Source organism: Eptesicus fuscus, chromosome 12 (genome assembly GCF_027574615.1).
Source record: "Eptesicus fuscus isolate TK198812 chromosome 12, DD_ASM_mEF_20220401, whole genome shotgun sequence".
NCBI lineage: Eukaryota > Metazoa > Chordata > Mammalia > Chiroptera > Vespertilionidae > Eptesicus > Eptesicus fuscus.
The window spans coordinates 8,938,900-8,964,779 of record NC_072484.1 but is presented as its reverse complement, the minus strand read 5'-3'; the positions used below and the strand labels follow the sequence as shown (position 1 = coordinate 8,964,779).

General features: G+C 50.2%; 1 protein-coding gene across 1 annotated transcript in view; it reads right to left on the bottom strand.

Annotated features, from left to right (window-relative positions):
* The window catches only part of LOC103285755 (zinc finger protein 64), a 30,587-nt gene extending 5,322 nt beyond the window's left edge, over positions 1–25,265 (bottom strand). The window contains exons 1-5 of the mRNA XM_008141187.3: positions 25,118–25,265; positions 21,724–21,963; positions 8,178–8,339; positions 6,885–6,947; positions 2,412–2,663 (exon numbers count right to left, since the gene is read on the bottom strand). Coding sequence (XP_008139409.2) covers positions 2,412–2,663; positions 6,885–6,947; positions 8,178–8,339; positions 21,724–21,963; positions 25,118–25,163 — 763 coding nt within the window. The 5' untranslated portion in view covers positions 25,164–25,265. The remainder of the gene's footprint in view (positions 1–2,411; positions 2,664–6,884; positions 6,948–8,177; positions 8,340–21,723; positions 21,964–25,117) is intronic.
* Positions 25,266–25,880: the final 615 nt, after the last annotated feature.

The window sequence follows — 25,880 nt, the reverse complement described above, 5'->3', positions numbered from 1 at the left end:
AGAAAAGGCACGTTGTATCCACTGAGGTGTCGGGCTGTTACACGGCATTATTGTGATACTAGATAACGGATACAGATACCAGGATGGAGAAGGGGAGCATTGCCACAACAGAGAACTAAGTTATGTAGCACTGGCTTTCGGGCTGGTTGGCAGGAGGAGGCTGCCGGTACACTACGGGATGGCAAACATTCGGTAAAACTGTCACCTGCAGGGACTTAAAAGGTAGACTACACACCTACTGCATTGTGGACTTGATCGAAGAGGTTAATTCTAGGCAAAACACCGAAAGTTCTCACAAGCTGCACATGATGAGCTATCACAAGAAAGAGACAAACACACACAAAAAAAACCCCTGGCCATTTTCTAAATGGACCTGAGAGAGAGAATATAGAAAATCAAAGATGCGCTGGGTTGAATAAAGATGCTCATCTTGCCTGGCCAGTGGCTGAGCACCGACCTATGAACCAGAAGGTCACAGTTCAATTCCTGGTGAGGAAACAGGCCCAGGCTGTGGGCTGGATCCCCAGGGAAGGGTGTGCAGGAGGCAGCCGATCAATGATTCTCTCTCATCGTTGATGTTTCTCTCTCTCTCCTCTCTCTCAAATTAATAAAAATATATTTTACAAAAACCACAAAAAGATTCTCATCTCCAGCCAGCAGAAGGTTTTCAAAGAAAACAAACTGTGGACCAAGATCCTATCCAGGGAGTTGATCTTGAGACGGCGAGGGGGACGGGGGGAAGGTGAGGAGTGGGGGAGAAAAGACTGAATGAGAAAAGAAGGATGTGAATGTAGGTTCTCTGTTAAAATCTCTACAAGAGTGAAGCTGGGGCCACGTAGATTCTCTCCGCTGGACACAGAGTCCTACAGGTCTCAAGGGTCCGACCCCCAGGAGGTTATATGTCCAAAGTGCCCGCGCTGGGTTCAGAGGACGGCAAGCCTCGGGAGGGACTGTGGTGTGGCCGCTGGCACAGACACACCGGAAGCTCCAACGTGTCACAGCTCTGCCAGCGAAGCCGCCCCCCAAACCTGGACTAACACCCGAAAGAGGTGCCCCGCTTTCGGCAGCCGAGACGCAGGCTGAGAAAGTCTCCCAACAGCGCGTGTTCACCCCTTTTCAGAAGCAGCCAAGGAAGGTGAAGGAAAGGATGTGCCACGGAACAATCTAGAAACCAGGGAGCTGAGCCAAAACTCATCACGAACCACTCCCTGTCCACAGAGTGCGGGACCGGGGACACCGGTGGGAGGGACTTCAGAAATGTGTGGACCGGTGACTGCCGCGTGCCTCAGTCCTTACCCGCTCCCACGGCAAGGCGACTGACTGCAGCTGTCCTGGCTCTGTGCCCCGGGAGTGGGGGACGCACTTGTCTTTTTACCGCAAGGGTCTCTACTCAAGAGGACACGTATCCACACCTGACGGAGATCGCGAGATCCTGGACTTGGGAGGGTGGGAGTGCATTTGCACGTCAGAAAGATGTGAATGACGGTGGGGCGGCCTCCATTCTCTATCCCTCCCTGCATCTCTCTGGCCTCTGCCATGTAACCGTGTGGTGACCTCCTCCTGCAGGTGAGCTCGGCCCCAACCCTTGACACCAGGCCCAAAAGAGAATTTTCTTTAGCCAATGGGATACAAGCACAGGTTTGAGATGGGGTTACACACTGAGACGTGCTTGCTTGTATTACTGCCACTGTCATGAGAAGGACAAGCCTGGTCCCGGAAGGAGGAGATGTATGGGGAGCAGAGCTTCAACCCCCGCCTACCTGCCCCAGCCAACGCGATGGACCGCCAGGTAGCCCACAGCTCACAGGTCCCCGGCCAAGGGCAATGGACAGCCAGCCTTCCCCACACATGTGACTGAGCCCAGCCAACATCAACAGAGCTGTCTAGCCATGCCCGTGCTGACATGAAGTATGTGAGCAATGAATCCTTAGTATGAGATGCCACTGGGGTTTCACGCTGGTTGTTACACAGCATCACTGTGTCAATCGCTAACGGATACACTTGCCAAAAGGAAATCACACACAATCTTTTAAGTTACCTACTCCGCTGAGATGTTCCATCAGGCTGTCCCACGCTGAAGTAATCAGAGTACACTTTAAGACGGAGGGAAATGACTAAACCACCATTACGCAGAAATGCATTAAAAATGCACCACTTGTATCTCTATTTCGTTTAGCATATCCCCTCAATTAAATACTAGTGAGTAAACTATAAAGTTACATAAAGCTATATACAGAGAGGGTTATAAATGGGAGGTGTCCCCTATTTTACCGAGGAAGGCGCTTCTGGGCAGATGAAAAGCAAAACTGCATACCACGGGATCGTCCCACGTCCCCGGTTCACGTACGCATGTTGTGCCCGTGACGGAAGCAAGAGCCCGCCGAGGGCACAGAGCGGGCGCGGGGACTTACCGGTGTGGGAGCGGAGGTGCACGGTGAGCTGGCTGGAGTTGCGGCTGGCGTAGGGGCAGACCTGGCACTTGAAGGGCCGCTCGTCCGAGTGGATCCGCAGGTGCTTGTTGAGGCTGCTGCTGTCGGCGGCGGCGTAGTCGCACGTCTTGCACTTGTAGGGCTTCACGCCCGTGTGGCACCGCATGTGCGTCTTCAGCTTGTCCTTCCGGCTGAAGCACTTGCCACAGACCTCACACTTGTGGGGTTTGTCTCCTTCAAACACACAGAGGCCATCAGGAAACAGTAAAGAGGGAGGCTCGTCTCCCGCCGCCTTGGGAAGAGGTGATACGTGATCACCGAAGTCTATTTAGAAACCCCCCCGAGCGGGATGGGAGGCTGGCAAAGAGCTAACACCTTGGAGGAGGGCGGGGTGCCTCTATTTTGAAGATGAATCTGCTATTACTGGTATTTTCTAATTTTTTCCTATGTTGAATATGAATTTCTTACTTATTAACCCTTTGCACTCGCTTGCTTTTTTCTCGATTCCTTTATTCTAATGCTAACCGTGTCGAGTCACACTCGACATCCGAGTGCAAAAGGTTAAGAATAGAATGCAACCCGGCCAGTGTGGCTCAGTGGTTGAGCATGGACCCGGGAACCAGGAGGTCACCGGTTGATTCCGGGTTGCAGGCTCAATCCCCAGTAAGGGTCATGGCAAGAGGCAGCCGATCGATGATGTTCCTCTCTCACCTATGTTTCTGTCTCTCTATCCCTCTCTAAAAATCAATAAATACATATATATAAAAAAATAGAATAGAATGCAACTTAAATTTTTGAATTACAGCTCAGTAAAATAAAGTGTCCACCGTCCCTCGTATCCATTCTCTCCATTTCCCTTGTCACCACAGACATGCCCTAACCCTCAGGCCCCTTAGGTTGTAGGGGCTCGTGGCTGACCAGCTGCGGACCACGTCTCTCGGCCTCATGTGCGGCGAGGGGTGATTCTGCGACCACGTCCTCGTCAGTGAAATGGCAGAGAAGGAAAATGTGCCCCCTTTGGAAAAAGAAACTGTGCTTTCTACCTTTTCTCTCTCCCCTCCTTCGTGTCAGCGGTAACCAGGACACGGGGTGAACTGGCAGGTGTGGGCAGGTTAGGCCAGCGCACCTGCAGACGGTGGGGAACGTAACATAATGTACTGTGATGGCACAGAAGGAGCGTAGACCCCCGCCTACCTGCCCGGACCACCTGCTCACCTCTGGCCAGGCATGTGACAGAGACACAAAGCCCTGCCTTGTCCGAGCTGGTGTCGGGTTTCTTTGCTATACCTGCTTCATCTGGACTCGCTAGACACATGTCAACTGGTCACCCATACGTTTTTTTAACCTAATTGTTCCAATCTCTTTTGTATCTGTGTGTACCTGTACTTTTTTTGGTACAAAAAGACCTCTTGGCTGACATCAATTAAAAACACTTCCTTTCTGAAAGGCACTGTGCCTCTGAGTGGTTTTATTGAATTCTCTCAACAACTGGGATTAGAATCCAGGACTGTCTTGCTTTCTTAGCCAAACGCAACACTGCCTCCCCACTGACTACATCTTTTCACATCATTAATAACTACACGATGCCCTAACCGGTTTGGCTCAGTGGATAGAGCGTCGGTCTGCGGACTGAAGCGTCCCAGGTTTGATTCCGGTCAAGGGCATGTATGTACCTTGGTTGCGGGCACATCCCCAGTGGGGGGCGTGCAGGAGGCAGCTGATCGATGTTTCTCTCTCATCGATGTTTCTAACTCTCTATTCCTTTCCCTTCCTCTCTGTAAAAAAAAAAAAAAATCAATAAAATATATGTAAAAAAAAAACACCTACATGATTTTTATTTTTATTGATTTCAGAGAGGAAGGGAGAGAGAGACAGAAACATCAATAATGAGAGAATCATCGATTGGCTGCCTCCTGCATTCCCCCTACTGGGGGCTGAGCCCACTGGTGCATGTATCCTGACCAGGAATCGAACCGTGACCTCCTGTTTCATAATAGGTTGACGCTCAACCACTGAGCCACACCGGCCAGGCAATACCCACATGGTTTTAAGGCTGAAGCATTTCATGTGTAGATGTACCGTGAATTACTGAACCAACTGAAAAGAGTAAAATAGGTATGTGCATACTGCTGTGGGAAGATGTCCAATAGTCAACAGAAAACAGCAAGTTGCAGTGATAATATATACAACATCACGCTTGATCTTCGCCAAAAGGCTGAGAAGCTATCGTATATACAATATTACCTTAATAAGAGATGGAAGAAGTAAATTGTGTGTGTGTCTTAGGCTTGGTGTAGGAATGCCAAAAATCTAAGAATGAGACCTACTGGACGATTAAGACTGGTGACTTATGGGCACTAGATAAGAAGGAGATGGGATGCGAGTTAGGGTTTTCACTTTTACTTTATATCAAAGGTAAATAATCAAGTACTCATACCAATGTCGGCCCAAACTGATCACTGCCATCCCAGAATAAACATCTGGCATTCAAGAACACCCCTAAAAGTGTATGAAATATGACAAATTTATTATTAAAATGCTAATAGTCAAATTTAAATATCCAGGAACAATAATTTCTCATTATTGTCACCTGTTAAGTGGCCCCTGGGGTCCCTGTCCGTGTGGCTGCAGCACTGAGCAGATGCTGGCCGGCTCTGCTGGTACAGAGCCCTGCTACTCTTTTTTTTTGGTCAAATATAGTTTTACTGATGTCAGAGAGGAAGGGAGGAAGGGAGAGGGAGGGAGGGAGGGAGGGAGTGAGGGAGAGAGGGAGAAAGAGAGAGAGATCAATGATGTGAGAGAATCATTGATCGACTGCCTCCTGCACACCCACACTGGGATGGAGCCCACAACCCGGGTATGTGCCCTGACCAGGAATAGAACCGTGACCTCCTGGTTCATAGGTCGACGCTCAACCACTGAGCCATGCCGGTCGGGTGAGCCCTGCCATTCTTGCTCCTGGCCACGTCCTCTCCTCTGAAAGTAACTACAGTAAGAACGCCTTCTGGTCAACTCTCCACCTTGAAGATGTTGGTGGACATACTGCAGTTATGTAGAAACTACCCTACGAAACCAAGCCTGGCTAACTGTATGTAAAAGATGCTTTCTGAAGATCTCAGACACAGACCGAAGATTGTGGCCCTTACTTATGTATACATATACGTTTTAAAAAGATTTTTTTAATTGATTTTTCTAGCAAGAGAGGATAGAGAGAGAAAGAGAGAAAAATATCAATGTGAGAGAGATACATTGATCAGCTGCCTCCTGCACGCCCCTGACCGGGGATCGAGCCTGCAACCCAGGCATGTGCTCTGACTGGGAATCAAATCGGCTACCTTTCAGTGCATGGCACAACGCTCAACCAACTGAGCCACGCCAGCCAGGGCCTTGCTTACATTTCTAGAATGCCTCCCCAATCCTCATTAATAATTACAGCACTGTACCCTTGCAATGGTGAATATGTGACACGTGACTGATGGAACTTCAGCACGTGAAAGCCACATGGAGAAATTCACTGTTTGTTACATTGAGAATGCTTACCAATGCTTGAAACCTAAAACTGAACATTCTGACCATTAGAATAAATTCAAGTGACATGTCACTGTGAGGCTGACTGGACCCGACGGGGGCCGCCAGTGCAATAAGGCAATCATTGGCCAGGGCCAAGGAATATCAGGAACCACCCATCTTCCAAATGCTGAGGCCAAGATGTGGTCTTCAGGCGATGAGTGACACCTAAGCCAGCTCTCAGTGTGTCTCGACCTTATACACTTGTTTTTACATTTATACACGTCTGGATCATCGAATTAGGGGTATCTCATACTTTGTTAAAAAATAGTGAAAAATGCAATTCCTTTTCCTTGCAGATAATTGGGGAGATATACAAACAATATATTAAATAAATTTAAAATCACTAGAAATAATCACATTTTTCTTTTTCCACACATTATTTTCTCTCCTTTTATAAAAAGTATTTATTTATGAAATCCCCCCTTCAAATTGCATAAATAACACACTCACTGCATCCAATGATACGATGTAAAGATACATAAAAGAAATGTTACTATTCTTCCCCCTTATTCCTCTTTTTTCCAATCATCTCTCTCTCACACACAAACACCCACACAGAGACACATTCACAGGATCATCTCCTCAAAAATGACAAAAATAGGTGCTTTTAAATTTTAATTCATTCTGGCAAATTAATGTTCCCAATGGCTGCAGCAGTTCACATTTCCACTAGTGAAGTTCGCTCAGGCCTGTTTCAGTCCTGGATTTATTGCTTTAGGCATTTTCTGCCAAAATCATGTTTAGGAACAGCATCTTGTTTTTATTTATTTGTGTGTGTAATGCACTGAGGTTCTCTGTCATGTCCTGTGTCTGACTGGTCTGGATCCCCAGCTCTTAGCATAGAGCCCATGTTCAGGCCGCAGGTGCCAAAGAAATGTGACTTACCTGTGTGGATTTTTAAATGACGCTCCATGTCCTTCATGCCGTAGGCAGTCTTGAATTGGCAACCTGAAAAAGGCAGAGATTAATGATAAGACATAATCACTTTATAGTGGAGAAACTCGGCAGAAACTTCCTCAACCAAGTGATGAGAGTTAAATCCCTCCCCAGAAACAGGACACACAGGTGTCCCGTGCCCCCGACGTGATGAACCAAGGTCATGACATCACTCCTGCGCTTCCTGCCCACACTGCAGAGCCTACATCTAATCGGGAGGAAACCTCAGACAAACCCAACGGCGGGACACCGTACCCAATAACTGGCCTGTACTTTGCAAACATGTCAAGGTCATGAAAGAAAAGCACAGGATGAAAACCAAATGCAATGTGTGATCCTGAACTGGATCCGGGACCAGGGGAAAGATGTTTTTCTTTTGACACAGGGACAATTGGTAAAATCTCGATAAGGTCAGTAACTTGACAATAGTGTGTATAAAGGTGAATTTCCTGACTTTGATGATTGTACTGTGGTTCTAGGAACTTCCTTGTTTCTAGGAAATACATATCGAGGCATTGAGGGACAAAGGGACAGCGTGTCTGCAACTTACTCTAAAATGGTGGGCGTGAGGGGAAAAATATATAGGAAAAATGACAAATTACATGTAATATGTAACATTTTGAAAATCTAGATAAAATACAGAAAAATTTTTGAAAATTTTATTATTTTTTAATATATTTTTATTGATTTCAGGGAGGAAGGGAGAGGGAGAGATAGAAACATCAGTGATGAGAGAGAAGCATTGATGGGCTGCCTCCTGCACGCCCTCCACTGGGGATCAAGTATGTGCCCTGACTGGGAATCGAACTGTGACCTTCTGGCTCATAACAACACTCAACCCTGAGCCACGCCAGCTGGGCTTGAACAATTTTTGTAACTTTTCTGTAATTCTGAAATTATTCCCAAATAAAAATTTGTATTTTTTTGTTTTGTTTTTTAACTAAGAACAGAACAATCTTTCTAGATGTCTTCCTAAGCTGCCGCCCCACACGGAAAATTCACAGGAACCCGAAACTCTCGCGTGTCCCACTTCCAAGTCCCACGGCTGTGCAAGTCTCCAGGGCCTCGGCACATGGTGACCTGGGATAGCGGGGGTAGGGCGTGCGGGACGGTGCACACACGGGGCTCTGACCTGTAAGCCAGGGAGTTTGGAGCACACCTACGTTGAGTTCACGATGTGGGACCCTGGAGCCTGCACTACGTCCCATCCTTCCCACAAGCAGGACCCAAGGCTGCCTTTACCTGGGTAGCAACAGTTGAGCCTCTTCTGAGCAGGGGGCGCCGAGGGCTTTTTGGCACGTGACTTGGCGGGCAGAGAGATGACAGTGGTGGTCTGGTTTTCGTTGCTCTCTGTGGGCAGATACGTTTGGTAGCCATGCTCAAAGACAAATTCGGGCGCTGAAACTGAAAGACAGGGCGGTTATTAATTTTCATAACGTGAATACCCAGCAGCCACTCCTTTTGCCCACCTGCCTCTCTAGAGCATGACCGTGTTAGGTTGCCTTCCCGGCCTCCCTAGCTGCTTAGGCGTGTTCACGTGGCCCCGTTCCAGCCAGCGAAGCACAGGAGGAGACATGCGGGGGGTTCTGTAAAGGATTTCCTCCCGGATTAAAGCCAAACAAACAAGTGGGGGGAGAGAGACAGCGGAGGAATGCTCCTTCCTGTCGCCCTGGCTACCCCACCACTTCCTGTCTTTGGACATGCTGGAGTGAGGGTGTGACGCCCGGACCTGTGGCAGCCATTCTGTAAGCACGAGGGAACAGCAAGAAGACCAGATGGTGAGCCAGAGTTCTGAAACCACTCGAACCCAGGCTCCTTTAACAAACAAGACCTGGCCCCATCATTTACACCGGGGGGGGGGGGGGGGGGGTTCTGTTAATTCAGGCAAATGCTGTAGGTCCTTTCTCTTTTTGTTTGTGTGTTAATCCTCACCGGAGGGTGTTTTTTCCATTGATTTTTTAGAGTGGAAGGAAGGGAGGAAGGGGGAGTAGGAGTGGAGAGAAGGTGGGGGGAGGACATCGATGTGAGAGAGACACATCAACTGGCTGCCTCCTGCACACAATCCAACTGGGACCGGGGACTGAACCTGCAACCCAGACATGTGACCTGGAATCAAACCCGAGACCCTTTGGTGTGCGGGCCGACGCTCTAACCACTGAGCAACTCCGCCCAGGGTTTTACCACAAAACTCCTAACAAACAAGTGGAAAGAAACTGATTGAAGAAATCCTGGGTAAAACTACAAGTTCTCCCAAAAACACTCTTTAACACAGTACTCCTAAAAAAAGTAATCCCGTACTCTCACTGAAGTTCTGAGGGGAAAAGGAAAAACAGGGGACCGCACATGTTTATCATTATACAAGATACAACAGGAAGTCTCAAACCTCTTTATTTAAACCCACACAGACCTCACATCATTACCTACTGGGCTGTGGCTGAAGCAACAGCATCTCGGCCACAGGTGTGAGGTGCTGTATTTTCTCTTAACAAACATCTTCCTTCTCTGAATGTAAGACATTATAGATTGTAAGATGTACCGCTGTTTTGTGTATAACAGATTTTAAAAAGCTGCCAGTTAAACACCTGACGATGCAACGCTGTCATATTCCTCATTTTGTATCGAGTATGGATATTCCTTAGAAATTTCACACATACTGAATGGGTCCTTCCAGACCTCCTGGGCTGTTTGGCCCGCCACCTCCTGGGCACCGTGGCAGGAATGACAACATGATTCTGATGCAGGTCAAGGAATACCTGGTTCCGTCAGCATCTGGTGTTTGAGTAAACCCATGGCTTCCTTGTTCTCACTGAAACATGCAGAGGGAAGTTAAGCGGCTTTTGCTCAAAGTTGGCCAAACCATTCTGACAGGCGTATGTCCCGCCTTCATGCCAAGTCTCTCAGATCAGATGTGTCCATCAACCACACCTGCCTCTACTGACCTGTCTCATCTACTCCGTGGGCTTCGGCTCTTGGCTCCAGCTCCCTTTGCTCTGTCTGAATCCCAGTCAGCAAGCACTGATCTACCTAGGAACTTGCTACAAAGGCAAATTCTTACCCCCACCCCGACCCCAGCCTACGGAATCAGAAACTCTGGGGTGGACCCAGCGCTCTGCGTTCTAACCATCTGCCCAGGTGAGTCTGAGCCTGAGGACCACTGGCCCAGATGGCCCTTTGCCGTGCATCTCAGCGGGAAGGGCCCAGCTTTGTCTAGCGGAGGCAGCCCACCTTTCTCGTTGCTGCTCCTCACGAACAAAAGGGCTGTTCCTCCAACACAAACACGTGCTTCATCACTGGCAGACTGAGCCCCCACGGTTGTTTCCAGGTACCTCTGGGTACAGTTACGTCTCATCTTCAACCTGAATCATCACGCAGCATCTGGGAGACGCTCTAAACAGCAATTTAACTCAAGGTGTGTAGTACCTGAAAAGGTACACGCCTCTGCCGAAGTGACCAAAATGTGCTCCGTAAGCGCGAGTTTGTTCACGGGTCCAGAGAGCGTCTCGTTGTGACAGCCTGCCGGCCGACGGCAATCTCCTTAACCCTGAGGTGCACCTCCCGGTCGGGGACCTTACACTGTAGCTTTGGACCGATGTGTCCAGGTCCAGCTGTTTGCTCTGGGAGACCGCAGGCCAGGCGTGTGAGCCTCAGTTTCCTCCCCTGTGAGCAGAGACAGTCACGGTGCCCACCTCATATGGTTTTTGCAAAGGTTAATGAGAAGCGGAAGCCAGGAAGTGCCCATGCTCGAGTCTACAGGTGAACAGAACTGGGCAGTGGCACTAGATTCTCAAGGGGAGTTGGACCGAGACCCAGGGAGACCAACCGCCTCTGTTTGCCCGGGGCAGCGGGTCACCCAGGACACAGGATTTGCAGTGCTCACCGAGATGGCTGGTCATGTGCTCATGACCTCCCAACTTTCGGCTCTACAACTTTCTGCGCAAAAAGAAGGCTGGCAGGTGTGTGTGGTGGGTGGGTGGGGGCAGGGTTGTGGCGTGGCCAGGTCCCCCACAGCCCAGCTCAGGGAGTCCCTCTCAGTCCTCCCGGGAGGTGAATGCAGGGCCCCTGTCCTCCTGAGCTGAGCGTGAGACTCCCTGGAGATGGGACTTCCTGGAGATGGGTGGGGCTTTGGCTCCTGACCTCCCGCCGGCCCTTCTCCTGGGAGCCTCAGCATCCCAGGACTTCATGGCAGGTCACAGCAGAGGGGGCTCTTGGGAGTAACGTGGACATTAACCAGGTCTCAGATGTGTAGCTTGCAAATATTTTCTCCCATTCCGTAGGCTGCCTTTCCGATCTGTTGTTGCCTCTGATGCGCAGAAGTTTGATGCAGCCCCATTTGTCCATTCTGCCTTTGTTGTGCCGGGGAGACGGCAGGAAGCAAAGGGCCAGGCACCCAACTGCAGGATCACTTCAGAGGCAGGGCTACTCACACATAACATGTGAGTCACCCCAAACAGATGTCTCCTGGACGGGAAAGGGTTTGTTCCAGAGCTTGGGCTCCTAAGTCTTATCTTCTTGAGTCTCAGTTTCCTCACCTGAAAAATAGGGGCGATTCCCATTCCTATCCCCTCGGGCTGTTGTGAGGATTAGAGATCAAGCCTGTGAAACTGTTACCGCTATTGCCATTATTCACTGATTTAGTCAGCAAAAATTTACGAAGCACCTACTGTGCGCCGGGCATAGAAACACATCAGTGAGCCGGAGGCAAAACCCCTGCCTTCATGGAGTTGGCACTCTAGTGGTGAGTGTGCAGGCAAAAAAAATTTTATATAAATACTCTATAGCTAAATGCTATGAAGACAAACACAGCAGGGAAGTGGGACAGGAAGTGCTGGGGGCATGAGACTTTAAGTAAGGTAATCCCGGAAGGCCTCAGTGAGGAGGTGACATTTCAATACGGAACACAGAAGCGTGTAACTATTAATCGTCTTCTGTTGCAGGTGTCTGAATTCAACAGCCAAGTTACCCATCTTGTTGGAGCCTCCTGGATGGCTTTATCAGGGTGCCCCTCGCAGGCCTCCCCCACACTCGGCTTCTTGCCAGGGACACTATGAACAATGGGACCTGCAGGTCCCACAGGGAAAGGCTTCGGGTGGCCTTGATCACGGAGGGGCTGCTCTGGGTGTCTGTGTGCAGTTTGATGTTGGAGTAGCCACTCGCTCCCAGGGGTGAGTGTGAGTGTGTATGTGTTGTGTGTGTAAACGCCAGGCTGACCTGGGACCAACCTCTGTCTCCACCACTCACTAGCTCTGGGGTCTTGACCAAACCATGTCGCTGCTCTTCAGTTCTTTTGCCAGTAAAATGGGGATGTGAGCAGTGACTGCACGCTCAGCCCTTCCTCTCCTAGCAGACACCTGGGAGGCCAATCAGATCCGCTTGCCCAGGAATTAAGAATTGGGACTAAGACTGCGTTTTGGTGTGGACTTTCCTTCTGAAGAAAATAAAAGGCATAAAAATTGGGAGCGGTCACGTAGACGCGCGCTTCTCCCCGGGTAACAAGCACAGAGACCATCTTGAGAGCTCTTTAAAATGCAGATTCGGAGCCAGCAGCTCTGGGTGGGCCGAGACTGGGTTTCTAACAGGCTCCTGAGCAGTGGGCCTGGTCCTCGGCCACACTTTGAACCGTGAACATGTGAAATCCCGAATATATTTGTTTCCTGGTATCCATCGCTTTTTAAATTTTTATTTTATTATTTTTTAAAAATATATTTTTGTTGATTTCAGAGAGAAAGGGAGAGGGAGAGAGATAGAGACATCAATGATGAGAGAGAATCATTGATCTGCTGCCTCCTGCATGCCCCAACTGGGGATCGAGCCCGTAACCCCGGGCACATGCCCTGACTGGAATCGAACCCGGACCCTTCAGTCCGCAGGCCAAAACTTTATCTACTGAGCCAAATTGGCTAGAGCCACTTTTAAAAAAATACATATTTTTATTCATTTCAGAAAGGGAGAGGGAGAGAGAGAAACATTAATGATGAGAGAGAATCACTGATTGGCTGCTTCCTGCACGCCCCCTACTGGGGATCGAGCCCGCAACCTGGGCATGTACCCTGACTGGGAATCAAACCCTGACCTAGTTATAGGTCAACGCTCAACCACTGAACCACACCGCTGGGCAGTATCGATCTCTTTTGAGTTCCAGCCACATCCTTGCCCTTGGTCCTCGGTGACTCCCTATTTCCTTCTAAATAAAAGCCTCCTCTTGGGCTGCAACCACGAGAGCCAGAGCAGGGGTCTGTCACAGGCAAACACAAACCGTCCGCCCTGAAACAAAGTGAGCCTGCGCTAGACTGGGAATTCACTGAACAGGAACAAAAACCACCACCACAAGCGGAATGGAGCTTCCTTCCCACTTCCCACACCCCCTTCCCACTCCGAGTGCTGGGTTCAGATTCATTCAGATCTCCTGAGCACCTACTACGTGCCAGACACCGATGCCAATAGATTTCCTTCCTTTCTCCCCTCTTCCTGGTCCAGTGGTTCTCGAAGTTGGTCATGTACCAGAGATTCTGATGGAGATATCAGGGGTAAAGTCTGGGTATCTTTATAGCTGTATTTTTTTTAACTAGATTTTTATTGGGATTTTAGAGAGAAAGGGAGAGGGAGAGATAAAACATCAATGATGAGAGAGCATCACTGATCGGCTGCCTCCTGCACACCCCTCACTGGGGATCCAGTCCACAACCCGGGCATGTGCCATGACCAGGAATCGAACTGTGACCATGACCTCCTGGTTCACAGGTCGACGCTCAGCCACTGAGCTATGCTGGCCGGGCTATAGCTGTATTTTTAACAAGGTTTCTAGGTAATTCTTCCTTCCCATCAGCTCTGACTGCCGCTCTGGTCCAGTCTACAGACACTGCGGTTGGGCGGCTCTCCAGAGGGGCCCATGGCTTGGATTCCACTGCTGAGCCCTCCTCCCTGTCCCTGGGTGGCCCAGCCGCCTCCACGGCAGTGGGCCTGGGCCCGTGTCCCATCTTAGCCAATGGGGTCTGGAGCTCCTGGCAAGCACGTCCTCCCTGCTAAAGAGCAGCTGTCCCTCTCTCCATCTGTGGACAGGGCTGAGCGAAGGCTTGAGGCGTAAAGCAATGGCAGCCATCATTTCACCATGAGGTGAGTGAGGGTTGAGGCCACAGGACAACACCCACCACCAGGACACCAAAAAGACGCCAAGATCCTGTCATCTTTGTAGTGTAGGACGGACCCTGGGTGAGCCCTGCCCGTTCTTGTCCAAAGAGATAACCCATGTCTTGCTGCCCGGCCCATTTGCAGTTGGGTGTTCAGGGCAATGGAAAGCATTGGCTGGCTCCGATTCCCAGGACCCTGCCTGGGTCCATGGGAACCTGGGGAGGGACCTAGGGGGTCTGCCTGCCTCACTCAGCTCCAGGTGGCTCTTTTGAGAGATGCTGCCACGAGGAGTTTACTAAGGGACGGTGTGGCTTTGAGACCGGTTCTGCCGATTTCTGGCTCTATCACCCCAAACAAGTTATTTAACCCCTTTGTTCCTTATCTTTGTTGAAATGGGATAATGACTCTCAGTATTTAATTTACCATTGTGAAAAGGACTTCAGACAGATTACTTCATAAGAACTCTAAGAATTAGCTATGCCTGGACCACGAGGTCACAGTTCAATTCCTGATCAGGGCACATGCCCGGGTTGTGGGCTCGATCCCCAGTAGGGGGTGTGCAGGAGGCAGCCGATCAATGATTCTCTCTCATCATTGATGTTTCTCTTTCTCTCTCTATCTCCCTTCCTCTCTCTGAAATCAATAAGAACGTATTTAGAAAACAACAACAAAGAATTAGTCAGTATTATTATTGCTCCATTGTTTGACAAATCATTACATAGTTTGTCTTACTACATCACTCATGTGCTCAACAACCTTCAATGGCTCCCCAGCTCCTTCAGAAAAAAGGTCAGAGATGAAGCATGGCTCCCACCACTACTCCCAGTGTCATCGTTAGGCATGGTTATCAGATCTTCCCTCGAGCTGCCCCACCCGCAGACCACCATTAGGAAATGGCCCCTTTCCACCATCTTCCTCCCTCAGGCAGGCGATTCTTTCAAGGCTTATTGTACGTTTGGCCTCACAATATTTTCCCCGGCTTTCCCCAGGGGACTAACTACTCCTTTTACTTCCTGACAAGGCTGTGCTCATCGCACAGGGCTGGGCGTGCATGTCTCACTCCTCGGTCCTCCTCCCCTGCTCACGGCCTGGAAGTCTCCAAGGAGGGGCATCTCCATATCTCGGCTCCAGCGCCTGGCGCACAACAGTCTCAGAGCTACTGTCACTGGGCCCCGGGATGGGATGGGGCAGGCGCCGGGCCTTGTGCTTCATGCACGTTAATGAACTTCATCCTTACAGCTGAGCTGCCGGCTCTGTTCTCGCTCGGTAACTGCTTCATTGAGTGCCTCTAAGGAGCCAGGCCTGCCTGCAGGGAGACTGACAGTCTAGTAAACTAGAAATTAAATCACTTAATTAATGGCTCACAGGCCAAAACAAGCCTTCAGATTCTTTATTAAGGCTTTCAGAATCAACGAGGTGAGTTTGGTCTTCCCACAGACCAGGGACACACTTGCAGGTGCCTAAGTTTATTACTCACTGCACGGAGGGAACCCTCAGACCACGGGAGCCAGGGAGTCTCAGTGACAGGGTGCTAGAAAGGACTCAGATTTGGGGCTCATGCTGGGTAATTTTGGGGGAGGGTTCAAGGAAGCCTGCAAAAAAAAGCTGCCAGAAAATGGGGGAGCCTGGCCAGTGTGGTTCAGTGTTTAAGCGCCAACCTATGAACCAAGAGGTCATGGCTCGATTCCTGGTCAGGGCACATGGGTTGTGGGCTCGATCCCCAGTAGGGGGTACACAGGAGGCAGTCGATTGATGTTTCTCTCTCATCATTGATGTTTCCATCTCTCTCTCCCTCTCCCTTCTCTCTCTCTCTAAAAAAAAAATAAAAAAAAAAATCAATAAATCATATTTAAAAATAAAAGAAAAAGTGGGGGAAAGTCTGTGATTTGACATCTTAATAAATATTACTGAGAAGCAGAGGAGGCTAAAGCTGTAACAGCTAGAGAAGCAGACGTCACTCAGATCAGTGTGGGGGATGTTTGCTATTTTGTGGCTCCAAACGATGATGAAGGCGTTTTGTTCTTCCGGTTCCTCCACGGTCACAGAGTGGCCCTGACCATGCTGATGCTCTGTGACCCTGTGTATGTTCGACAGAACAGCATGGCCTGTGAGAGCCAGCCCGGCTCCTAGCAACACCAAAACCTCCCTGCCGATGGCTCCTGGCTGTCCAGCCGCTTTCCTCTCTCAGCTGGCTGCCCACGGCCCTCCCACTCTCCGTCTGCTGCATCCACCACACTGTCAGACCGCCAGCAGCACCTCACTTCACTTCTCCGGCCAAGGAAAGACTGCTTGCCACCAAATACCTGGTTCATTACTACTGTGGTAAGTGCTAGGTGGCAAGCAGTGAGAAACCTAATCTCAGGCGTGGAGGGAGGGGAAATCACGGCTAGCTTCTAGGAGGAGGTGACTTTTAACCTGGAACCTGAAGAGTGAAAATGAACCAAAAGAGATGAAAAGGTCATTCTAGATCAAGTGATCAATTCAAGTAATATTGGCTGGGGACCTGCCATGCGCCAGCATTTTCTGGGTGCTGTATCATATACTTTTCACAGCCTGATTCACCGGACAAGAGCTAACACTGAGTGCTAAGTGTCTTCCACGCAGGAGCCCTACAGCCTGGTTAGAACCCGCCAAGGTGACTGCAACCACATCACTGCCATGTTACAGTTGGGGAAACGGAGACACGGGGGCTAAGTGACCTGCCCACGGTGACCGCAAGTGCTCACGGCAGGAGCTCCACCCAGTCTGGCTCAGGGCCCCGAACTTTCTATTTATTCCTGTCCCCACTTGAAAAGCGGGACACCAAGAGTCCTTGGCTCCTACGGCCCTATGCAGCCAAGACGCGAACCTAGGCCACTGCCGCCTAAGCCCCATAATTTTAAGCCAGAACTTAGAAAATGCACGTGGGATGCTATTTTTCCCCCCACCAGCATCAACATCTAGTTTTACTGCTCCTGGAGGCAAGTTCTTCAATCCAAAGTGAAACAGGAAGCTTCCAAACTAGCGGCGGCGAATACATTTTACTTTCCATGCAACTACTGTAGGACAGAGAGACCCAGGAGCTGGGTGAGGAGGAGGTCGGCTTAATCAAGGACCAAAGAGCGAGAAATAAGCCTGGACAACGTCCGGGTGAGGGGATCTGGAGAAACCTGCCGGTGTGGTGTCCGGGTTCGGGCTGTGGCCTGGGGCAGTGAGGGGCTCTCCCGCCTGGCTCAGACCGGAATCGCCCGGCGGAGGGGGGGGGGGGGTTTAAGCACCAGGTGCCGGGAGGCGGAGCCCAGGCACCGGGGTCCTGACCAAGCTCCCTGGGACTCCGGTCCACAGGCAGGTCTGGGCACCATCACGCGTGGGACACTGAAGCCCCGGCTTGGGGGGAGCTGGGCCCAGAAAACCAAACTGAATTGCGTGAAAGAAAGGAAACCAGCAAGATTCCACTTGATTTGTGGCACAGGCGCAGGAAGGATCGGAAAGAGCAGCCGAGTCGGGCAGAAAAGCAGCAGATCTCACCATCTGTTCCCTCATCTCCTCCTTAAGAAAAGCGATTGCTTACCGAGTCCCAGTCCTCTGCCCCAGGCCCTGTCTGTGATCACCGCAGAGTCCTCAATACCCGGTGGTATCAGGTATCAGGCACCCAGCTCTATGCCCTAATAGTGTTAGGTGCCATAATGATCTCTTTGTACAGACGAGGAATTGTTCTTTTTAATCCTCACCGAGGGTATTTTCCCAGCACTTTTAGATAGCGTGAAGGGAGGTGGGGGGAGAAGAAGTCGGGGAGAAAAACATCAATGTGAGAGACACAACCATTGGTTGCCTCCTGCACAAGCCCCGACCGGGCCAGGGATCCAGCCTGCAACTGAGGTACGTGCCTTTGAACAGAAATCGAACCCGAGACCCTTCGGTATGTAGGCCGACGCTCTAACCACTGAGCACACCAAGGAGGGCCAGATGAGGAATATTAATCAGAGCGCGGAAGGGGCTTGCCCGGTCCAGGGCTGTGGGGCGTTAGACTGGGATGCGAGTCCAGCAGTCTGTCTTGGGGCTCGGCGCTCCCTTCGACATGTGCAGTGGGTGCCACCATGAGTTGGGCACGAAGAGGACTCCAGGTCTGGCCTGAGCCTACAGGACGGTACGCACAACAGAGGCACAGCAAGAGTGAAGGAAGGTGGGCAGTGGAAATGCTGAGACGGGTGTCATCGGGCCAAGAACTACGAGGACAGAGGAGGAGCCATTGGGTGTGGGGTCAGCTTCACGGATGAATGTCAGTTGGGCAGTCAGTGGTTCATTTCCTCAACCCAGAATGAGCACCCTCCTGCCCAGCACCTTCTTGGCGCTGGGGATGCAGCGGTGAACATGAGGGGTGCAGCCCTGACCTCAGTCATGGTGCTTATAGTTCAGTGATGGGGCAGACCTTAAGGTTCTTGCCCAAATAATCATTGAGTTATGGGGACCTGACCTGGTCTGAGAGAACAGTGTGTGTGTGTGTGTGTGTGTGTGTGGTGTCAAGGAGGGGGGTTGGAGGAAATGCCTCTAGGTGCAGCGCTGAGGTCCGCCTAAGAATTAAGTCAGTTCCAGGCAGAGGAACAACACGCATGGCAGCTCTGAGGCCAGAGGAATCCTGGCTCCTCTGGAAAACAGAAAGGTGTGCATCGCGGCGGCTGCAGTTCACAGGGGAGGGGGTGTTCCAGGATAAGCCAGATGCTCTGTGCAGACAGTCATGAACCTTAAACTCTTAGGCGGAGTTGGCGTCAGCCAGGCAAAGACGGGAAAGGTATTTCAGGCAGAGGGAACATCATAGGCAAAGGCTCAGAACACGGAGGATGTAATTAACGGCCACCCATAAAGTGTGGGCCTCGACGCCTCCTCACACTGCGGCAGCACGGCATAGCGTGAGGTTACCGGGCATCTGCCTCTGAGGACAGGGAACTGAGTCTGCAGAGAGAAGGCGCCCGGGGTAAGGGCCACGATACCCAAGTCCCAGGACTGTCCTGATGTGTGGTGGGACCCTGGCCATGTCTCCTCCACATCCATAGCTGCACTGGTCTAGCTGTAAAATGAGAAGGTTGGACCAGGCCCATCTCTAAGGTGTATTTTAGGTTTCAAATTTTCTTGGTGACTTCCTCTAAAATAATAATTAAGATAAACTCTGGAGAAAAGACCTCGAGGTATTATTATTCAGGTTTGTGAGGTGATTGGTTAATTATATTTCAATGTTTTAAAAACTCAGCAGAAACATTATTTTGGGTGCATTAGGGAAACAACTGCAGAACTTTGCTTATTCCCAAAAAATTCAAACATCACAACAACATATATTTGATGAAGAGAAAGTGGGTGTTCGCCACGCCTCAGCTCCAGATGAACTGTTTGGTAAACATGAGACTATGCTAAAAAAAAGCCTGTGGCTCAGCCAGGCTCACAGCTGTATTTTGTTTGGCCATCAAAGTTGTAACGTTTGGGAAATTTCACATATGGTTGGCTTCTCTGAAAACTCAAGTATCTGATTGCATCCAAAGAGCAACTTTCTCCGCTTCCCCCCAGTCCTCACCATTCCCTGATGTGCACAGTTTACAGTTCTTTCACTGGTATCCCCTGCCTCATTCCTGTTCTAGAAGCTTCTCTTGAATAAAATGATATATCTGTATGCATCTGTATGAGTTTTACACTTTGAGATTTTTCTATGTCTGCATATAGATCCAGCTCCCCTTTTCAAGGCCAAGTTTTACTCCAGTGTCTGAATCTCTGATATTGATTTATCTAGTTCCCTCTTGTTGTAGACATATAAAAGTTCCACTCTCTTTACAGTATATGCTATAAAGTTTTACAGGGTAAATACCTGGGAGTGGACTTACTGGGTAAATGTGTTTTATGTACATTTTGAAATGTGAAAGACCTTAAATCTAACATTAAAAATTCAAAAGAGCCGAAACCGGTTTGGCTCAGTGGAGAGAGCATCAGCCTGCAGACTGAAGGGTCCCGGGTTCGATTCCGGTCAAGGGCATGTACCCTGGTTGTGGGCACATCCCCAGTAGGGGGTGTGCAGGAGGCAGCTGATCGATGTTTCTCTCCCATCGATGTTTCTAACTCTCTATCCCTCTCCCTTCCTCTCTGTAAAAAAATCAGTAAAATATATTTTTAAAAAAATCAAAAGATATCACAATACCACCCAGGTTATGTGAATTTACCTCCCTAGAAAGGAGAGCAGCTCCTCCTCCTAAGCCTTGTCGACGTGCATGTCTCTCACGGCTGAGGCAACAGGCATCCTTCCATGCCCTTTGCCCTTTGCTGACTTTCCCACTTGGTTCTTTTTCTCCACCTCATTGGTTTTTAGGAGCTCTTTACCTATGACTAGTAGCCCTGCGCACGAATCCGTGCGTCAGTAGCTCTTTGTGGGGCCTGGCTGCTCTGCGCCCGCTGCCCAGAGGCTCTTCGCGGCCCAGAGGCCTATCCGCCGCTGGGTGCAGAACACTTGCCTCATCGCCGCGGCAACGAAGCAAGCATTCTGCTAGGCCGCTCACGCTGCCTGCTCTCAGCGGCTGCCCCCCCGCCCCGGGACTGGGGGGACTCTGGCAGGGCTGAGAGGACTGGGCGCTGCCATCTTGTGGCTATGGGTGCCGCCATCTTTGTGACGGAGTGACGGTTAATTTGCTTATTACCCTTTTATTAGATAGTATGAACATTAGGCCTTAGTCATATATGCTGCAATTATCTTCTCCAGTTGTCTTTAGACTTTTCAATACATTGTTTATACTTTGGAAAAATTGCAAGTTAATCTGCAACTACTTACACGCTTCTTTTCCTTTGGGGGAGGGGGGGTGTCCACGACCTGTCTTCTTTGGTAGGCACAGTATTTTTTTTTTTTAATTTAAAAATGTGAATGCCTTTAGCTAAGGAATACATTCTCTAATTCCCCACAGGACCCCACAATGTCAGTGCTAACTCATAAATGGATTACTTCATATTTTAAAAGTTTTCTGTCTGACCCCTTAAGACAGATTATATAGGTGTACTAGTAAGTGTAGGTGTACGTATACGTGTGTGTGTGTGTGTGTGTGTGTGTACACATGTGTGTGCGTCTGTGTGTATAGTATTTACTCTAGGACTTTCATGGTTTCATTATACACAGTTAAATTTGGGATCCATCTATAATTTATTTTTGGTGGAGTGAACGAATACCACCCAGAACTGGGATGAACTTTTCTGTGTTCCTGGTTGTAGCCCATGGGAGGGAGGCAGCAATGCCTGCTTACAGGGTTAAAAACAAACAAACAAAAACCCCTTTTTTTTTTTTTATCCCTTAATACAAATAATGCAAATGCAAAGACCATATACATATTCCCATCACCCAAAATAACTATCTTTTTTTTTTTTAACTGCAGTGCATTTCCTGCGAGTATTCTTCCTTTTAGTATTAGGTTTTTGCTTTAGAAACTTGTTTTTTTAATTTCGTTTTGTTTAACATGTGACAGCATTTATAACTGCTAACACTTAATGTTTTAACCCAGCAGTTCCCAAACCCTGCTGGGTGGCTGGTTTCCCAGTGGAGCTTGTTAAAAATAATGAACCAGCAACCCTAGCAGGTGGACCCTGGGAAACTATATTTTCACAAGTTCCATGGCGGCGTCTGGGACATGGCCCACTTTGACCGGCTCCCATCCCCCCGCCATACCTGTGATGGTCTGGGTCTCCGAGGTGATGGTTCTGGTGGTGGTCTGCGTCTGGGTGGCTGGCACCGTTTCCTCGGATACGAACTGGACAGTGCTGGGGGCCGCCCCGGTCGTGCTGGTCAGCTGGCAGCCACTCTGCTTGTGAGCTACGAAGGCATCCAAGTTGTTAAACTGCTGCTTGCAGATGCCACAGATATGGATGTCGGGGGTCAGCTCGACCAGCACCGTTGTGCCCCCAGGAACTCCATGAGACAAAGGGAAAGTAACAGATTAATCCCAAACAGTTTGAAATTACAATGCAAACCAAATCCATGTAGGAAAACAGGGCCTGGTGGCAGACATGGCTCGCTGCCGGCTCAATGTCCATTTTACTTCCCTCTTCCTCCTTGCAAACAGATTTCCGATTCTGTCCTAGCAGTAACGTACCCAGACCCAAGTGATGGCTCATAACACATTTCTGTCCTTAGGGGCATTCGTGGCATTTTACACGAGAATGTTCTTTGATGTGCATGTCTGCCCTGCACTTCGAAAAATCAGCAGCCACCTACTAGCCCAGCTAAAGGATGGTTGTACCTCTTTTCCCCCCAAAAGGATTAAAAAAAGATAAACAAGAAAAAAAAAAAAAAGAATGGTTGTACTTCCCAGTCATGAAAACTAATCCCTTGTCCTAGCTGGTTTGGATCAGTGGATAGAGGCCTGCGGACTGAAGGGTCCCAGGTTGGATTCCAGTTGGGGGCACATGCCTGGGGTGTGGGCTTGATCCCCATTAGGGGACATGCAGGAGGCAGCTGATGGATGATTCTCTCTCATCATTGATGTTTCTATCTCTTTCCCTCTCCCTTCCTCTCTGAAATCAATAAAGATATATATATATATATATATATATATAACTAATCCCTCCACATTTTCAAATCCTATCCACCCAACCCCCAATTGTAAGAACCACCACTCTAAATAATCATGGTCCCCTACATACTTGGGAAGCCCTGCAGCACACTGCTAAAGGAGTTTCTGGGGAAAGCCTGGCTTTCATGATAAAAAGGGAACAGATGTTTTGCCTTGAATGCAGGTGTGATAACAGGGGCTTGTGCAGCCATATTGTAACTATGAGGAAAATATTAAGATGCCTACAGAGGCTGGTCCTTACTTCACTGACCTCCTGAATCAACCAATTCCAGACTTCTCATTAAGCTAGTGTTTGTTACTTATGGCCAAAATCCATTCCTAACTGACAGGGACATTGTGTCTCCCGAGTAATGATGCTAAGTAGTAATACTGTGTTAACATTTACTAAGTACCCGCCGCAGTACCTGGCACTATATTAGAAAGGGCTATGTAAATGCTTATTGAATAAAGAAACACCACTAGTTAGTAAGTCTCTCACATGAGATCCTTAATTTTTATTTAAAAAACATTTCTTTGTCTTCTTATAAGGAAACTCATGTTTATAACAGAAAATTTATAATAGAAGAGAAGCAGCATGTGTACCATGAACATTACAAAATATTTTCTTCTATTCATCTTCAATTAAAAATTGTTTTTTAGTTGAAAATTGTTTAAGATCATAATGTATTGTAAAATTAACCTTTCCCCCACATAAGATCGCATAAGCATTGTGCTACATCTTTAAATGTATTTGTAAATACAATTATGTAATAATACGTTCACATTATTTCATGTTACCCATGCTTCATAAATTTCAGTAATTATTAGGTCTTTATATTATTTCTAACTTTTCCCATGCCTAAATTATATGAGACATACTTTGCGCATATATGGCTGGCATCCATATATCAATTTTCTGAAAAAATTCCAAGACAGTTACATTATGTTCAATTTTCCCCGAGTCTCACGAAGACAAGAGATCTCTGGGGAAATGCAATGTGGGTGACCGGCTGAGGAGCGTGCTCTGAGGCTGGGCGTGGCAATGCTTTATCAGCCATCTTGCACTTAAGTACTTTGAAGTCAATGGATGGGCGGGAGGAAGGCTTTCCTTCCAAACCTCCGGCACAGCTGCTGAGGTGCTCGGGGGACTAGCTGGAAACAAGGGACCAAGAGATGAAGGGACCTCATCGCGGACGATTCCGATGGAACTGGGCTGATGCCCGGGATGAAGTGGGGAGAAGTTTCTGCTTCACAGCCTGGTTAAGAGGCTTCAATGAGAAGGTGCTTGTAAAAGGCCAGCGCAGGGGTCCCCAGCCCCCAGCTTGTCTCCGGGTTAGGTTATTACTGAGGCACCCCACTATCTGCCTCTGAAAATCTGGAGTGATAAACATACCTACCTCTGTAGTGAGAATGAACTGAGACCAAATAAAAAACTCTGGGCACAGCTCGTGCTCACCACCAACAAAGAGAATTTATTTTTCTTTGCAAAGTTCTCCAAACCTGTTTCAGCATCAGAATGACCTGGGGGAGGTGGGCTAGGAGTTAAACATGGACACACCTGAGTCCCACTTCCGAGAGGAGTCCTAAAGGAGGCGAGGTGAAGGGGCGCTGGGGTTTAGGAAAATCTGTGCTTTTCACAAATTATGCAAATTACATACCCAGCCAAGTTTGGGAGCCAAAGTCTCCCAAACTGTTAACAGGAACAGCTAACGGGCTAAGCGCTTACTATGTGCCAGGTGTCTGCAAACCCTTGTGCCAGGCGTTCTCAAACTTGACGTGCTCCCGAATCTCCCAGGGAAAGGGCGGGTCTCTCTCCCCCTCCATCATCCCTCCGGCAACCCAGCCCCGACCAGATGGGTGGGGCCCCAAGAGCTTTCTGTTTTTTAAAATAAGCGCCCGCGCTCCCAGGTGGCTAGCGTGCGCGCAGTCCCTGGACCTCACTTGGGGAAACAAAGCTTCGGGCGAAACCAGGGAGTGCTTGTCTCAGGAGGAAAATAAAAATGAACCCCAAACTCCGGGGACGACAACGGCTCCATTCCCCATTCAAATCTCCACCTTTAATGTGGACAAGGCTTGCAGTAAGGCGGCAAGCCCCGCCGGCCAGACCTCGTGAGACCCTCCGACCCCCACACTTCAAGGATCTGGGGCCACCGAGGCAGAAGTTTTCCCACCAGCGTCGCAGCGGTTACCCCAAATCTCCCAAACTCCACCGGGGGGGAGGGGGCGGCCCGGGAAATGTCCCAAGGGGGTGGCGATTGTCTGAACGGCATGTCCTCCCCCGCCGTCCCCTTCCAAGGGGTCTGCGAAACTGGAGAGCGCCCCCAGCCTGGCGCCGCGTAGGGTGCCCGCACCCCAAACCCACCCCGGCGCCTCCCGCCCAGCGCGCCCGCCGCGGTCTCCGGGACGCAGACACGGCGTCACCCCGATTTCGGGGCCCCGGGCCTGCTCGCTGCGCGCGGACGGGCCTGGGCCCGGGCCCCGGAGCGCGCACTGCGCCCGGGAAGCACTTACTTTGCACGGAGCCGGGGAAGCTCTCGCCCTCGCTGGTCGCGTTCATGGCCGCAGACGGGGGGTCCCGGCCGGTGATGGGGTGGGGGGCCACTGGTCTACATGGTAGAGGGCTTTTCCTTTATTTTTCCACACCCCCCCCGCCTTCCTTCTCCCAACTCCGGCGGCGGGAGGACGGATGTAAAGCGAGCTCCACTTCCGCTGCCTAGAGGGCGCTCGGCCCGGCGCCCCGGCCCCGCTGCAAAGCGGCTCCAGGGCGCTGCGCACCAGTCCCGGCACCCGCCGGCCCCGGACTCGCGGGGTCCCTCGGGACCTAGACGGCGCACCCGCGTCCGGGAGGGTAGGGCGGACACGGGTGGGAGGGCTGTGCCCACTCCCGCAGCCCTGCGGTCTGGGCCGAGGCGTTTGGCTTCCCCTGCTGGGGCGCCTTTGCACCTGCCACCCTGGGCGCCTGGTCCCCGAGGTGGCCGGCAGCCGCACCGCTGGGATGGGGGGTTGGGTGGCGGAGACGGCCGCCTCGGGCTGCAGTTCTGGGTGGGCGCTGCTGGGGGCCTGGGAGCCAGCCCGGCTGAGCGTCAGCGCGCGGCTAACGGAGCGCTGGTGGGTGCCCTGCCAAACTGGTGAAGTAAAGAGGACCGTGATCACGTAGAGAGACTAACACCTGGGCCCAAACTCTGAAGGCCCCCGCCCCGGAGGCCTGCGAACCTTCCGGGCGGGCACAGTCACCCGGAGGGCTTGTCAGAGCAGTCTGCTGGGCCCGCCCCAG